The 17,945-nt window shown below is 43.2% G+C and overlaps 1 protein-coding gene across 1 annotated transcript; it reads left to right on the forward strand.

Annotated features, from left to right (window-relative positions):
- Positions 1–3,056: 3,056 nt before the first annotated feature.
- LOC108271653 (GATA zinc finger domain-containing protein 14) lies at positions 3,057–9,288 on the forward strand. The gene is made up of 5 exons (XM_053683771.1): positions 3,057–3,394; positions 4,000–4,116; positions 4,253–4,366; positions 6,080–6,111; positions 6,224–9,288. The coding sequence occupies exons 1-5, from the start codon at positions 3,226–3,228 to the stop codon at positions 7,685–7,687; spliced, it is 1,896 nt and encodes a 631-aa protein (XP_053539746.1). The 5' UTR covers positions 3,057–3,225; the 3' UTR covers positions 7,688–9,288.
- The last annotated feature ends 8,657 nt before the right edge of the window (positions 9,289–17,945 follow it).

The following is a 17,945-nucleotide window of genomic DNA, read 5'->3' on the forward strand; positions in this document are numbered from 1 at the left end:
GCCCAAAATGTTTTCAGCTGAACTGGGAGACTGAGCGGCGTCCTCGGTTGAGCAGGAAGGCAGAGAGGCTTCCTCAGCAGAGCAGGAAATAGTAGCGTCATGCTCCATTGACTCTGCTGGATGAACTTACTTTTCCGTGTCAGAAAACTCGGGTGTGAGCAGAACTTGGTTTTCTGTGTCAGAAAACTCGGGTGGGAGCAGAACTCGGTTTTCTGTGTCAGAAGACTTGGGTTTGAGCAGAACTCGGTTTTCTGTGTCAGAAGACTTGGGTGTGAGCAGAACTTGGTTGTCCTTATCAGCGACCTCAGACAGGAACTTGGCATGGATGGTCGCCTCGTCGAGCTAAATCTGGAATTGTTGAAATTATTGAAATCTGAAACTGTGCTGTCTCTTTCACCTCGGACACGAGTCGACACAAATGAACACACACTCACAAATTTACAAAGTCAAGCGTGACAGTTTGAATCCATTTGAAAGTGTCTCTGCTGCATTTTGCTCACACACTTCACACATATGTTTGGTGTGAACAATTTCCTCACAGAGACAAGGCACGGCAAGTTTATTTATATTGCACAGTTCATACACAATGGTAATTCAAAGTGCTTTACATAAAAATTATGTAGAAAATACAAGGCATTAAAAAATATAAAAGAACAAAAGATAAAAGTAAGAAATAAAAACTTGAAAAATGAATTAAAACGAGCAAGTGATAAAAGAGAATAAAAAAAATTAATGGGTAAAAAGGGGAAAAACTGAAATGATATAGATCAATCAGTAAAGTGCAGCATAGTGTTCAGTCAGTAAATGCAAGGCTAAATAGATGTGTTTTCAGTCTGGTTTTAAATGTGACCAGCGTTTGTCCACATCTTACATCTTCTGGAAGCTGGTTCAGAAGGGGCAATGGAAAAAGAGTCAGGGGAAGTGGACGTTGTTTCACTTTCTTTTTAAGACAAAGATCTGGGTGGGTCAGAGATTGTGACAGACTTTTAAGCGAGCATTTGAAAGAACAGGAGCTTTAATATCTTTCTGAAGTGGAGTTGGTGTGGAGATCTGGGAGTGTGAACTCAGGATGAAGATCCTCCTCATCTTCACCCTCTGTCTGATCTCAGGTAAAGAAATGCACTTCAGAATAATCCTCACTATCAGCAGCAGTGTTACATGAAGGAAGGTTTTGCTCAGATGGATGTTTGGTGTTTTGTTAGATGGAGGAGCCTCCAACGAAGTAACAGGATATTCAGGAGGAGGAGTCCTTATCAAGTGCAAGTATCATACACAATACAGAGAAAACCAAAAATTTTTCTGTAAGCGTTCATGGACATACTGTTCTGATCAAATAAAGTCAGGAACTAAAAACGAGTGGATAAATTCAGGAAGATTCTCACTGTTTGATGACACCAAATCAGCAGAGTTCAGTGTGAAGATCAGAGAGCTCACTGTAGAGGACACTGGGACGTACTACTGTAGAGTTGATTTACCCAGGGGAAAAGACATTTACACACCGGTGAAACTGAAGGTAAAGGAAGGTGAGTCTCCCACCGCTGCCTTCTGTTTATCTTCCTGAACATTTAGCATCATTAGCATTATCTACACTGAAAGTACAAACAGTAGGATTTTCTATATGCTATATAATGCTTATTTATAATTATATTACAGTGGTGTTGAATGCTCAGTACTGATTGGTGTTGATTCATTTTCTATAACAGCAGCTCTGACATTAGTGCTGACTGAAAATCTCAGGTTTATGCGAATGAGCTCAATCTAATACATTATTGTTTCTATAGTAACAGCTACTTCACAGGGACTTTTACCACATAATGTACCACATTAATAGATGTGAAAACACATTATTTAATAACAAAAATATATTTTCCTTGATATGGTTAGTTTTTCTGTGAAAGCCTGAATGTTTAATGAATGTTTATTCAACAGTTAAACAGAGCAGATTGAACTCTTCACTTTTTCAGTAACATGACGAGCTGCATTATGATGTCAGGTCCACCATGGACGGTCTCCCCAGAGGGCACGCGTGTTTTTGAACTTCTTATTTAGTTTTAGTTCCTGTGTTTGTGCTCACCTCAGGTGTATTTCTCCTGATTAGTTTCTCTATTTAAGTTCTGTGTTTTCTCTCCTTAGCTGCTTGGCGTTTATGTTTTCCCCTGTCATAGCCTTGTCTTAATTTTGGTTGGTTTTGCTAGGTCTTGGTTCTTTTTCTTTCTTCTGGTTATTTATTAGTTGTTTATTTAATAACGCTCATCTGCACTCGCATCAGTCTCCCTGGATTTGGTACATATGTATTTCGGGTTTGTTTTGTTTTGGGGGAGAAAATAAGAGGCTGGTGACTGTTTATCTCATAAATTTTATAATACTACTACTACTACTACTACTACTACTACTACTACTACTAATAATAATAATAATATTATTATTAATAATAATAATAATAATAATAATAATAGAACACTTAGTAGTGTCGTTGGCAAATACTTAGCTCCAATGGTGATTATTTTCATTAAAAACACGCCCCCATGTGTTTTATTTCTTACTTATGTACGTTGTAACCATGATATGAACTTGCTTTTAACAGGGGGCTCAGTCTCTAGAGAAGTGAGTGCATATGCAGGGGGAGGAATCAACATCAAGTGCAGATATGAGGATGAATATAAAGACAAACCCAAATCTTTCTGTAAGATGGGAACACATCAGTGGAGTTTTAATCAAATAACAACAAAACTACACAGTGAATGGTCACATGATGGCAGATTCTCAATTCAGGACAGCAGAAGTGCAGGATTCTTCAGTGTGTTTATCAGAGAGCTGATTACGGAGGACACTGGAACATACGCATGTGCTGTTGTTGTGTCTGATGAAATACAGATCTACACTGTAGTGAAGCTGAAAGTAACAGAAGATGAGGATCTTTAATTATGTGTTTTATCAGAAGAAACATCCGATTTATTTGTAAATTTACTGTATAACTGTCTAAGTGTTGTTAATCAGAGCTAGGACACATATACACATATAAACTGATCTGATTGGTTGTGATTTGCAGATCTGTCCTATGAGAAGTCCATCAGTAAGACTGCCCATGTAGGAGGAGATTTGATTGTCAGCTGTAAATACCCAGAATCCCTCAGGAGTGACCCCAAGTTTCTCTGCAAGACGAGGCTGCAACATGCTGCTTGTTCTTATAAAGCATCTGTTAAAGAAAGTAGAAAATATGTAAATATGGGGAAATTCTCCTTGTATGATGACAGAGAAACACAAATGTTCACTGTGAGTATTAGAAATGTAACTGAGGAGGACTCTGGTGAATACTGGTGTGGAGCTGAAGCAGCCTGGACATCCGATCATGGATACAAGGTTTATTTCACACAGATCGAACTGACAGTTACTGGTGAGTTTGTATGAGTAAAGCTGCTATTCTGTAATTTCAGACCATTCTGACAGCTTGATTTATCTTAGAATGTATTTTATATTCTTGCTCTATTGGAAGAGAGGTTTTGCTTCTTACTGAAATACATTTGCTTACTTCAAGCATTTATTCATCAACAGAAAAAGAAAATGAATTCATTCATCTTCACAGAGTCACATCCTCATTGACACTTAACAGTAATGTAGTGTAGCCATTCCACTTCTCAGCATGTTTGTGGGAGTGGGAGAAAACCAGAGAACCCGGAGGAATCACAGAACAGAACATGTAAAAACTTCATGTAGACAGTAACCCGAGCTGTAGACTTACTGAAAAACATCTGCTGTACTCACAGAGACCAGGATGCTCATAATGAATCCCACTATCAGGCTACACCCAGAGGTGGAGGGTTCTCTTATGAGTCTGGATCCTCTCAATGTCTTCATTACTTATAATATTTTGTCATTTGACACCAAATTTTTACTCTCAACACTTTTATACATAAGAGCCCTGTACTGCTTTCAGGCATATGCTGGATCTACATACGACTCCTTTATCATCCAAACTATCTATATGTTTCTGTGCTTTAGATCCACGTGTCCCTGTTTCAGCATCAGTGTCAACAATATATTCATCATCTTTACCAACATCATCATCTTCATCATCATCATCATCATCAATGTCTACGCCAACTTCTCTTGAAGGAGGTGATTATACTTTCATGCACCTCACCCCCACAGTCTAACTACATGACTATGATGTGACTATGATGATCAGGTTTTTCTGAATGATCAGTGTGTAGTTTAATGTGATCATCTGACTGATCTCGTATTTCTCTTCCAGGATTTCCAGCTTTCACTGTGATCACTGTGTCTGTAATTCTGCTGCTGCTTCTGTTGCTTCTGATTGGAGTCATATTCCTCATTGTGATTCTACATAAGAGACACAGGACGCAAAGTACATACACACACACACACACACACACACACACCATAGAATAGGGGTGCCCAATATGTCGATCGCAAAGGAAGTGGGGGTAGATCGCTAAATAATAATAATAAAAAATGATGTTAGTTGTACAGGGTAGCCAGTCTGAGATCTCATCTTTTCTCTCACTACGCGTGTGCGATCAAGCGCGCCAGTGCTAAAGGCTAGCGAGCGAAATCGCGGGGAGAGGACATTTTTCAGTCTTTTAAAGACTTCATTGACAAAACCCAGCTCCCAGTGTGCAAATTGATATCAGTCAATGGTTGGCAACACAAATGGATTCATTGCCAAGTGCAGGGAAGACGATGCTTTCCCTGACTTCCTTAACTACCACTGCATAATACACCATAAGCCTTATGCGCAAAAATGCTGAACATGAAAGAGATCATGGATGTGGCAACAAAGATCGCCTGTTCTATACGTGCTAGATCACTTCAAAGACAGCTGTTCCGTGTGCATCTGGAGAAGGCAGACTGCGACCACTCTGAGCTCCTGCTACACACTGATGTGAGATGGCTTAGTAGGGGTAAATTCCTGCAGAGATTTCGAGAGCTCTGTCCGGAGATAAGGGAGTTTCTTTTTGCTGTTAAACATGCAGAATACACCCAGCTCAATGATGATCAGCGGCTGCTGGACGTTTTTTTAACCGAGCATTTTTAACCGATCTGACCAACTTAATTTGGAGCTGCAAGGAAAAGACAAAAATTAAAGGCAGTTAATGCCTTTAAACGGAAAATGCAACTTCTGTCCTCAAAGCTGCAGCGCCATGATTTTGGGAACTTCCAAAACCTTTGACGCAGCGGAAGGATTGTGCGCACCGCACGCTACACGGAGCAGATTGACAGCTGTCGGTCAGAGTTTGACAGACGCTTTCAAGACTTTGCTTTATTGGAGGCATTCGCCACATTCATGTGCTACCCATTCAGGGACAACTCGCATCGAAAATTGCAACGCTGTTTCACCTGAACTCGTCTGAAGTTGAGGATGAGATTTTGAAACTACAGACTGACATTCAGCTGAAGTCCAGGGCTCATGGACAGTTTTGGAACTTACTCACAGGGGAAAAGTATCCAAACATGAGGAAATGTGCAACCTCCTTGACTGCATTATTTGGCTTTACTTATTTATGTGAGTCAGCCTTTTCCCACATGAAGATTATTAAGTCCAAATACCGTTCCACAATGACTGATCATCATTTGGAGTCCTGCTTGAGGCTGGCTACCAGCAGCTACTGTCCGGACTATGCAAACCTGGCTGATTCTATTCAGTGCAAGTCATCAGAGTAAGGTATTGACCAAAAATGTACTGAATTGTAGTGTGCCATAAGGGTTCATGCAGTTATGCAAGGTACATGAACATATATTGTGTGTGTGTATATATATATTTGAAGTATACGCAGTATATATATATAAATAAATATATGTTTCGCATTTTTAGTGTAGGTAGATCTCTTTGACTGGTCATGTTAAAAGTAGCTCACAAGTCAAAAAATTGTGGGCACCCCTGCCATAGAAAATTATGTTGGACTGCTACGTGACTGATTCTCCTCCCAGTTAGTGTTATAGTCATATAATCAATAACACGTCAAACTCACGTCAAAAGGGTTTCAGTCATACATGTGGTGTCTGTACTTATAAAGATTAAAGTAACACTTGTTCTTTTTGTTTCCTCATCTTCCTGCAGGCCCAGGAACAATGACTCCAACTTACAGAGAGGTGAGTACAAATTAACAGTAAAACAACTCATTTACTCCATTAATTAATTTGACAAAACATTTCAAGTTTTTACAACTTCTAAAACTTCTCTTTTTTATTATTATAATTTCAGACAAATGGAGATTATGAAAATGACCCAAATGTGCTCCATTTCCAGTCAAGACAAATGACCAAGCAATCAGATTCGGTCTATAAAAGTCTGAACCCCAACACCAACCAATCAGATTCAGTCTACCAAAGTCCGAACCCCAACACCAACCAATCAGATTCAGTCTATCAAAGTCTGAACCCCAACACCAACCAATCAGATTTGGTCTACCAAAATCTGAACCCCAACACCAACCAATCAAGTTCGGTCTACCAAACTCTGAACCCCAACACCAACCAATCAGATTCAGTCTACCAAAGTCTGAACCCCAACACCAACCAATCAGATTCAGTCTACCAAAGTCTGAACCCCAAGACCAACCGATCAGATTCAGTCTATCAAAATATGAACCCCAACAACCAATCAGATACGGTCTACCAAAGTCTGAACCCCAACACCAACCAATCAAATTCGGTCTACCAAAGTCTGAACCCCAACACCAGCCAATCAGATTCAGTCTACCAAAGTCTGAACCCCAACACCAACCAATCAGATTCGGTCTACCAAAGTCCGAACCCCAACACCAACCAATCAGATTCAGTCTATCAAAGTCTGAACCCCAACACCAACCAATCAGATTCAGTCTATCAAAATCTGAACCCCAACACCAACCAATCAGATTCGGTCTACCAAACTCTGAACCCCATCACCAACCAGTCAGATTCGGTCTACCAAAGTCTGAACCCCAACACCAACCAATCAGATTCTGTCTACCAAAGTCTGAACCCCAACACCAACCAATCAGATTCAGTCTACCAACGTCTGAACCCCAACACCAACCAATCAGATTCGGTCTACCACAGTCTTAACCCCAACACCAACCAATCAGATCCAGTCTACCACAGTCTGAACCCCAACACCAACCAATCAGATTCAGTCTACCAAACTCTGAACCCCAACAGCAACCAATTAGATTCGGTCTACCAAATTCTGAACCCCAACACCAACCAATTAGATTCGGTCTACCAAAGTCTGAACCCCAACACCAACCGATCAGATTCAGTCTATCAAAATATGAACCCCAACACCAACCAATCAGATTCGGTCTACCACAGTCTGAACCCCAACACCAACCAATCAGATTTGGTCTACCAAAGTCTGAACCCCAACACCAACCAATCAGATTCAGTCTACCAAAGTCTGAACCCCAACACCAACCAATCAGATTCAGTCTACCAAAGTCTGAACCCCAACACCAACCAATCAGATTCGGTCTACCAAAGTCTGAACCCCAACACCAACCAATCAGATTCAGTCTATCAAAGTCTGAACCCCAACACCAGCCAATCAGATTCGGTCTACCACAGTCTGAACCCCAACACCAACCAATCAGATTCAGTCTACCAAAGTCTGAACCCCAACACCAACCAATCAGATTCAGTCTACCAACGTCTGAACCCCAACACCAACCAATCAGATTCGGTCTAGCAAAGTCTGAACCCCAACACCAACCAATCAGATTCGGTCTACCACAGTCTGAACCCCAACACCAACCAATCAGATTCAGTCTACCACAATCGGAACCCCAACACCAACCAATCAGATTCAGTCTACCACAGTCTGAACCCCAACACCACCAATCAGATTCAGTCTACCAAACTCTGAACCCCAACACCAACCAATCAGATTCGGTCTACCAAACTCTGAACCCCAACACCAACCAATCAGATTCGGTCTGCCAAAGTCTGAACCCCAACACCAACCAATCAGATTCAGTCTACCAAAGTCTGAACCCCAACACCAACCAATCAGATTCGGTCTACCAAAGTCTGAACCCCAACACCAACCAATCAGATTCAGTCTATCAAAGTCTGAACCCCAACACCAACCAATCAGATTCGGTCTACCACAGTCTGAACCCCAACACCAACCAATCAGATTCAGTCTACCAAAGTCTGAACCCCAACACCAACCAATCAGATTCAGGCTACCAAAGTCTCAAGTGTTAAACTGACCAGTTGGACACAGTTGGAGTCAGAAATTGCCCTCTAACCAATGAGATTGTTGCTGCCAGATTCTCTATTAAACTGGACTGGCCTCTTACTTGAAAATTATTCTAGTTTCAAACTAAATTGTGGAATAACCTGTCAAGATCAGATAATGTAAATGAATAGTTTTTCAAAAAGCCAGTTTATCGCTGTTCAGAAGTTTGCTATATGCTTGGAAACCAGCACATGGAAGTGCTGAGAGTCTTCATCCTCATCCTGAAATGTGGTCAAATAAAGTGTATAAAAGATGCCATTTCATATGTTAGATATCATGTGTTCTGTGATTACCTGATGCTGAAAGTTTGTGCTTCTGGATTTGTTTTGAGAGTCAGGATTTGAGTTGTTCACAAAATTACACACACCTCCTTCAAGTTACATTTCTGATGTGTAATGATTTTCATAACCTCCATGACACAGGGTTAGAGGTTAGTTAGAAGTTTCAGCTCAATAGCCACGCTCAACAATCAACAGTGAACATTTATTATTATTTATTGTTATTTTTATCATGAATCATCATTTATCATTCCCTATTTAATCACTTTTAATCATTTTATATAATGATTTATATAATCCATATTAATAATTTGAATCCATATTAATGCTGTAATGATGCATTTGCCTCCTAATATTTTTGGAACTTTGGGATGAGTAAGCTTAGCCACACACTGATATTTACTGATGTACTGATTTACTTGTAATTTCATGATTATAATGACTATTCTCTGTCTTTTTTATTTTCACTTTGATTATTAAACAATTAATTAATCCTAAAGGGGAGTGTAGAATATTATGTATTTTAAACTCCACTCAATGCTTCCTGTGTGTTGTACGTTTACTCCTTTACATTTTGAGTACTGCATCGATAATGGACTGTGGTTGCTATGCGTTACTTGGTAGGTTCTATTTTCTAGACTTAGGTCACTGAGTTTCCAGCCACAGAGGGTTTGTAAGAAAGGGAGTCAAAGGTTACAGGTGTTTTGGATGATGAGACCATGAAGGGGTCAAATGAATAAATGAATAAATTCTGTCTCCATCCCTCCACTTTTGTGGCTGCCTGCATCTCTTTATGAAGAAAAAACTACACTATGAAATTCTGTGCTTCAGGTCTTTCTCCTGGTCAAAACATCACACTTCCAAAAACTTGACAAATGAAACAAAAGCAGCAGCAGCTGGAATGGGAAATGTTATGCGATCATGGACTTTGTAATGTTGTAATTCTGTTCTTATTCCCTTCACATTACGAACAAAAAGCAGTTAGACAGATTCAGGGATATTTCTGGAGGATATAAGAACATATTCTGATACAGTTTCATTGTAATTGTTAGATCCTTGGCTACACACCCTTCTACTCTTCAGTACTCACAGACAATGGTCTACTTACCCCTGGCTCCGCCCACTTACAGGCTTCTTAACATGACATGAACCTGGACTATTTCAGTACTGACCTGAACAATTGCTGCTCCAAAGCACTTATAGTGGTCATGCACGTTACACACGCACAATGTGATTCGAGCCTTCTCTTGAGTTTTGGTCACATTTTTATTCTTACATGGATGTAGTGCTTCCCTCCTGTGTGTCTCACATTATCCTCTAGATGGCAGCAGCAGCATCAGACCAACTCACAATATACACTTTAACTCTATTGATCACTGCTGTAACTCTCCACCTGTGGACTCAGAGCTGTGTTTTAAATGAAGATAAATCAGATAAGCAAGAAATAAATTTAAAAGATCAATAATGAAAAGGAAAATAAATGATGGGGAGAGGTCATTCGACCCTATGCAATGCAGAGTTACTCTTACCACACCCACATTGATTATTTCTTGTTTAATTGCTCTCATACCACAACAAAAGTACAACACATTATACTTTTTATCTGTTTATGGGTGCATTTCATACTGTAGTTAATATTATCACTTATGATACAGTAGCTATAAACTGTTGCTCCCTCACCAGCCTCTCTTTTTTCTCTCACTTGAAGTTAATAAGACAGAAATACAGGAGAGACTGGAGTGCTAAGTCCTATTTCCTGAGAACAATCCCGTGGAGGAAAACACACTGACTATTACAAAGTGCTGACACTGAAGGCTCTGCCTTTAAATGTTATAAAACATTAATCACCATCTTAATGACCATCTTCTGAATCAAGAATTCAGCAGCGCTTTGATATATTAGTCACTAGTGTATTATTAATTCTTTTAAACAAGCACACTGTGGGCCATCTACAGCACATTATAATCAAGTTTTGTGTTTTTGATGTTCACTTGTTATATTTTGTGTCACGAACCTTGAGATGGTACGGAAGCAGGCGTGGGAGGCGAGTGAACCGAGTAGTGTCGGGAAGTTCCGGAAGCGTAGTCGTAGAGTCAGCAAGGGTAAAGCGATCGGGCGAACAATACAAATGGGGATATCCAGATAGCGTAGTCGAGACGAGAAGCGAGGGTCGAAGATCATAAGAAACAATGAACTAGAAGAGCTTGGTAACGCAGCAAACTAAGTTACTGAGCGTATACTTCGCGCAGATCCCGGGTGGATGTCCTTCCTAAGTACTAGTGTGTGTGTGTGTGATTGGTGCCAGGTGTGTCTGATCAGAACTCCGGGGATGGTGAGCTCATGCGTGCCTGAGAAGTGAGCATTGCATCTTGGGAATTTGAGTTCTGATCGGACCGCGCTGTGACAGAACCCCCCCCCAAAGGGCTCACTCCTTGAGCCGAGTTCTTTCTTGGCCTCCCCGGGATCGTGGACGTGGGAGATGAGGATGAGTGACGTGAAAGTCCTTGGTGAGCTGTGGATCCAGTATATCCTGTTTGGGCACCCAGAACTGTTCCTCCGGTCCGTAACCCTCCCACTCGACCAAATACTCCAGCTTGCCCCTCCTGCGTCTAGATTTGAGGATGTTTTTGACGCGGTAAGCCGGTTGTCCATCAATCTCCAGAGGATTCGGAGGAGTCTCAGCTGGTACTTCGGTGACTAGAGGACCGTTAACAACAGGTTTGAGACGTGATACGTGTATGAATGAAGGGGAGATGCGGCTGTGCCGTGGCAGTTCCAGACGGTAGGTGACCTCATTGACCCGCTTGAGTATCTTGAACGGTCCAGTATACCTTGGCGCTAGTTTTTTTACAACCGTGGGCTTGTCTCAAGTCTCTTGTGGACAACCATACCCGGTCGCCTGGTTGGTAGTTAGGGTGTTCTTTGCGGCGGCGATCTGCCTTGTGTTTATACGTCTCTGTCAGGCGTCGATGGGTGTCAGCCCAGACACGCTCACTACGTTTGAACCAGTGGTCAACGGCCGGAGCTGCGGTGGGGGTTGCGTTCCACGGGAACAGAGGCGGTTGGTAACCGAGCACGCACTGGAAGGGGGTGAGATTGGTGGCCGAATGACGTAGTGAGTTCTGGGCGTACTCAGCCCATGGCAAGAACTTGCTCCAGTCCTCTGGGTTGTTGGCACAAAAGGTGCGGAGGAATCGTCCCAGTTCCTGATTTACTCGTTCGGCTTGCCCATTGGCTTGTGGGTGATACCCGGAGGTGAGATTCACTGTTACTCCCAGCTTGGTCATGAAACTGGACCACACTCTTGAGGTGAACTGCGGGCCCCTGTCACTGACAATCTCCTCCGGAATGCCGTAATACCTGAACACATGATGGAATAGCACTTCAGCTGTCCTGAATGCAGTGGGGAGAGTGGGTAAGGGAATGAAGCGTACGGACTTGGAGAACCGGTCCACTGCGACTAGAATAGTGGTATCTCCCTGGGATCTAGGCAGGTCTGTTACGAAATCTACAGATATGTGTGACCATGGGCGTTCGGGGATAGGTAAAGGCTTGAGCCTCCCGGCGGGGAGGGTCCGAGGTACTTTACTCTGTGCGCACGATGAACAGGACTTCACCACCTTGTGCATGTCTCCTATCATGTTGGGCCACCAGTATTTCTCTTCCAGGAGATGGTGTGTGCGTTGTGTCCCAGGATGCCCCGTACCGAGTACCGTGTGTGCCCAGATGATGAGTTCTTGGCGGTACTCTTCAGATACAAAGAGTCTGTCGGGAGGACACTTTACAGGAACTTGGGACTGGGGAATCTGCTCTAGTTCCACGTCCAGCTCCCACTCTAGCGCACTGATAACACATGAGGGATGAATGATGTATTCCTCCTGCTCGTCGATCTGTTCTGTCTGATCAAGACGAGACAGGGCATCCGCCTTTGTGTTCTTGGACCTGGGTCTGTAGGATAACGTGAATTGAAATCTAGTGAAAAATAGGGCCCATCGGGCCTGGCGTGGTGTGAGTCGCTTTGCCGTGCGAAGGTACTCCAGGTTCTTATGGTCCATGAAGATGACAAATGGATGAGTAGCCCCCTCTAACCAGTGTCTCCACTCCTCCAGCGCTAACTTAACTGCCAAGAGCTCCCGATTCCCCACATCGTAGTTTCTCTCGGCTGGGGAAAGTTTTCGCGAGAAGAAGGCCACCGGGTGAAGTTTTGGTTTTTCTCCAAATCGTTGGGACAGAATGGCTCCTACCCCGGTTTCTGATGCGTCCACCTCCACTATAAACGGTCGTAAACCTCCTCCCTTCTTCTCCACGAAGAAAAATCCCGCGGATGCGGGAGAAGTGGATGGTCGTATATATCCTTGGTGCAACGCCTCCTGAATGTACTCTTCCATGGCCTTTTGCTCAGTGATTGTTAGCGGGTAGACCCTCCCTCGTGGTGGTGTAGTGCCTGGGAGCAAATCAATAGCGCAGTCGTAATCACAGTGGGGAGGTAGTCCGCTCGCTTTCGTCCTACTGAATACCTCCATGAGGTCGTGGTAGGCACTGGGGATCGGAACGTGAGCTGCCTTATCTGGGCTTTCAATGGAGGTGGATGCTACGGAGATCACCGGGACTTGAAGGCAGTGAGACATGCAGTGCGCTGACCAGTGTGTGATCTCCCTTTGGTCCCACGAAATTTGGGGATTGTGATGTTCGAGCCAAGGGAGACTGAGTACCACGGGGTGTCAAGCCGTCACTATGACATGGAACGTGATCGTCTCCCGATGAAGGGCGCTGGTTCGGAGGTTAACAGGTTCGGTGCAGTAGGTGATTATGCCATCTCCTATGGGGGCCCCATCAATGGCTTGGACGCGGCGGGGGGTGCAGAGAGGACGAACGGGGATATTATATTGGTGTACGGTCTCTTGGCTAATGAAGTTCCCCGCCGCTCCCGAGTCGATCAGTGCTTCTAAAACACAAGAAACCCTTGAATAACCCATGATAACGGGCAATACGAAGGCAGACTGAATACAGTGCTGGGTAATGGGTTCAGGACTCACCCCTGACTGAAGTGGTCTAGCAGTTTTGGCTTCCCCTCGGGTGGAGCCCTGTTTGAGAGGGCATTGCGGCACGAAGTGGCCCCTCTCACCGCAGTAGAAACAACGGTGTTCACGGCGCCGTCGTTCTCGTTCCTGCGTGCTCACCCGAGTCTGTCCCAGCTGCATGGGTTCACTAGAGTGCTCAGGTGTTGGTGCTTCCGCCTCACCACCTCCGGGGCGGTGGCTACATAGTAGACGATCCAGGCGGATAGCTACGCCGATAAGTGAGTCGAGGGTCAAAAGGTCATCGTGGCATGCCAGCTCCGTTAGGATGTCAGCATTTAATCCCCGGCGGAACATGGCTTTGAGCGCGGGTTGATTCCATCCGCTCCGGGCGGCGACAGTGCGAAATTCGAGGGCGTAATCCGCCACACTCCGTGATCCCTGCGCCATGGACAATAACTCCTCCCCAGTCTCCCGGCCATCTGGAGAGTGATCGAATACCGTGCGGAAGCGTGACGTCAGCTGCTCATACGTGCTGATGCTATTCCCTTCCTGTTCCCATTCCGCGGTGGCCCAGAGGAGAGCTTTCCCGGTTAAAAGTTCCATGAAATGGATGATCTTCTGATTCTCCGTCATGTCTGGGTACGTGGAAAAAAACAGGGAGCACTGGAGTAAAAAACCCCGGCAGCGTGCGGGATCTCCATCATACTTCTCCGGCGCTGGAGTGGGAGGGAAGCGTGAGGTCGGCACCGTAGCCGGCTGCGCAGCTTGATTTAGCCAAGCTACCTGCTCAGTTAGGTAGGCGAGACGTTGATCATGTTCGCTAAGCATCCGGCCATGTCCCTCGATGGCGTTCGGCCAGCGATTTCCCGCTGCCTCCATTAATAGGCGAAGTATTCTGTCACGAACCTTGAGATGGTACGGAAGCAGGCGCGGGAGGTGAGTGAACCGAGTAGTGTCGGGAAGCGTAGTCGTAGAGTCAGCAAGGGTCAAGCGATCGGGCGAACAATACAAATGGGGATATCCAGATAGCGTAGTCGAGACGAGAAGTGAGGGTCGAAGATCATAAGAAACAATGAACTAGAAGAGCTTGGTAACGCAGCAAACTAAGTTACTGAGCGTATACTTCGCGCAGATCCCGGGTGGATGTCCTTCTTAAGTACTAGTGTGTGTGTGTGTGTGATTAGTGCCAGGTGTGTCTGATCAGAACTCCGGGGATGGTGAGCGCATGCGTGCCTGAGAAGTGAGCATTGCATCTTGGGAATTTGAGTTCTGATCGGACCGCGCTGTGACATTTTGGACCTAAATTATTCAACCATGTTCTGATAAAAACAAAAGCTTTTTATATATCAGTTTATTTCTTTGATGTGGTGTCCCGACATATAATATATCATTTAAAGTATATTCATTTATTCAATTCGGTATTCTCTTTATTCTGGTCAGAGTCATCTGAATCCTAACCAGAGAACAGTTGCACTGGATGGATGGATTGGTGGGTGGATGGAAGTGGAAGGACGGGTGGATGGATGGGTGGATGGGTGGATGGGTGGATAGACAGGTGGATTAATGGATGTGTGGAGGGTTGGACGGGTGGATGGACGGGTGGATGGAAGGACGGGTGCATGGATGGATTAAACATGCTGCTTAAACATGGTGACTGCCACAAATGACTGGTGGAACATATGTAGTATCCTGTTGTATTTGTTTTTTTCCCAATAAGTAGAGTCTGCTCTGTCCCTTCTTGTAAACAGCATCTTGCATAGGATTAATATGTTCTGATTCACCAGTGATTGTATGTCATGAATGAAATCTTCTGAGCAAGGAATGAGTAGAACATTGAGTAGAAACCTTTTGAAAGTTCTGATCAGATTCTACTAGGGGTTTAAAAAAAAAAACAATTCAAATCCTAAAATCGTAAAATCGGTCCAACAGTCTATGATATGGAACATATCACACTTTACAACATAAAATGAATAACTGAAACGAATCATATTAGATCAAACCTGAACTGAATTGTTGGTGCTGAACCGAGTCATATTGAATCAGATGTGAATTGAAGTGTATGCGATCGTTACTGTATTGTTTGGTTATATAGAATAGCATAGAATAGAAACCTTTATTGTCTTTGCATAAAAATACAGTGAAATTTCAGACACTGCTCAGCGGTGCAATACATGCTCATATATAAACCACACAATCACATTCCATACATAAACCTAAATGCAGCAGGTAAAAAAGGAACATGCAAGTTTTAAGGGTTTCAAACAGTTATTGCACAGTCCACAGTAAGTGTTGTGTATAAATAGTGCAGATAGTCCTTCATTTAGAGACTGGATGGCTGTTGGATAGAAACTGTTCAAGAATCTGGTAGTGCGCATTTTAATTGCCCTGTATCGTCTTCCTGAGGGCAGGAGGGTAATCAGGTAGTGACCAGGTAGGAGGGCAATCAGGTAGTGACCAGGGTGGGAAGAGTCCTTAACAATGTTTTTTGCTCTGGATAGGTAGCAGGTGTTTGTAATGTCTTGTAGTGAGGGGAGAGGGCAGCCAATGATGTTCTGCACTGTGTTGATGACCATGTAGAGCTTTTTTGTCAGCTACTGAGCAGCCCCCATACCACACTGTGAGGCAGTATGTTAAAACAGTGGTTTTCAAAGTGGGGGGCCGCCAGGGGGCACCAGGTGGCCTCAACAATTTGGTCGGCGCCACCAAGCCCATCCCTCCAACTAGTGTGTTTTCTCTTTCTCACTCTCAGACAACCACACACACACACACACACACACACACACACACACACACACACACACACACACTATCAATTCCTAATGTAATGTAATGTAAAGATGTAAGATGTAATTATTAATTTTAATTATTAATTGTAATTATTAATTTAAAAAGAGGGGGGGGGGGGCTTGGTCAAATGTTAATGCCATTTGGGGGCCCTTGCCCTGGAAAAGTTTGGGAACCCCTGTGTTAAAACACTCTCTACAGCAGAATGATAGAAGGCCACTAGTAGCTTTGAACACAGATGGTTTTTCTTTAGGACTCGCAGGAAGTGCAGGCGCTGCTGTGCCTTTTTAACAGCAGCTGTCGTGTTAGCAGACCAGGAGAGATTGTCCGATATGTGGATTTCCAGGAATTTAAAACTGTGAACTCTTTCCACACAGTCTCCATTTATAAAGATGGAAGGGGGGGTCAGCTCTGCACTTCCTGTCCAAAATGAGTTCTTTGGTTTTCTTGGTGTTTAACGACAGGTTGTTTTCAGAGCACCATGATGTCAGCTTTCAGACCTCTTCATGATAGGCATGTATATAATACAATGTTATAACTGCATCAGAAATATCTACACTGACTTTTCATAGTCTATATTATTATTAGTTTCTTATACATTTTTCAAAAAGACACATTTTGGTGGTTTATTATAATTATGTACTTTTAAAAAAAAGACCAAACATTCTGGTTGTATGTGATCAGGTATGTACAAATATTTTTATTTAATTATATAATTTTATCTGGTAAACCATAAGCTAGCTAGTCCTAGTTTGTTTGTAGTGAACACTGCGTCCACATACTAGCGTTAGCCTATGTATTTGTGGAGGTGAAACACAGTCAGAGAATGAATGAGCCCCTGTTATTCATCAGTGGAAATAGGAAGCATGTAAAACGAAATATGCAGCAAATGATTCATCATTGTACAACATGAATACCACGTGCCAAAAGAACTCACACTTACACTGCTCCACTTAGTAAAAATGGACTGAATGGTTTTTTGGCAGTCTGTAAAAAGATAGCTCCGGATTCTTGTTGAATCTGTTAGCACAGTCGATCTCACAACAGCTTTTTCCCATGTTAGATGCTTTTTTTTCTATGTTTTCGCGGAATTCACGCTGTACACTAACGCTGCCTCTCAGTCTTTTTCCCTCTCAGTGGGTGTGATTGCGGCGAGTTCTGGCTACCGTGACGTCACGTGCGTATCCTCTTTATAAGCCGCTAACCGCCGCCTGCATCACGATCCACAGAGACGGAGATGTTGAGATGTTAACGTCGTACGTCGTGTGTCAATGTGGAATAAATTTTAATAAATAAGTAAAAATACATGAATGACTACATAAAACAAAATGAGTGCATTTAAATAAATAAATAGATAAAACACTTGCAAACACAACAATAAAGAATACATTGCCAAAGACCATCTGACTTCTAAATGATTGTCACTGAGAAACTCCCTGTTTACACAGAACCATTTCAATTCAGAACCTCAGAGTGTCAGTTACACCATCTCAGGACAGTCTGATGTTCAGTTTCTAAATTACAGCCCTATAAAATATCATTTGCACGCTGTGGATTACTGTTAACCTTGTGGATTATTCTCTTTTGCCCTGTGGAGCTCTTTCTGTTTGGAGACTTTTT

The sequence above is a fragment of the Ictalurus punctatus genome, chromosome 11 (genome assembly GCF_001660625.3).
Source record: "Ictalurus punctatus breed USDA103 chromosome 11, Coco_2.0, whole genome shotgun sequence".
In the NCBI taxonomy this organism is placed as follows: domain Eukaryota; kingdom Metazoa; phylum Chordata; class Actinopteri; order Siluriformes; family Ictaluridae; genus Ictalurus; species Ictalurus punctatus.

Excerpts from the sequence above, each read along its gene's own strand:
- LOC108271653 (XM_053683771.1), top strand. The coding sequence starts at position 3,226 with ATGGGGAAATTCTCCTTGTATGATGACAGAGAAACACAAATGTTCACT. Across the intron at positions 4,117-4,252 it reads GCCAACTTCTCTTGAAGGAG|GATTTCCAGCTTTCACTGTG; the intron begins GTGATTATACTT and ends TTTCTCTTCCAG. Across the intron at positions 6,112-6,223 it reads TGACTCCAACTTACAGAGAG|ACAAATGGAGATTATGAAAA; the intron begins GTGAGTACAAAT and ends TTATAATTTCAG.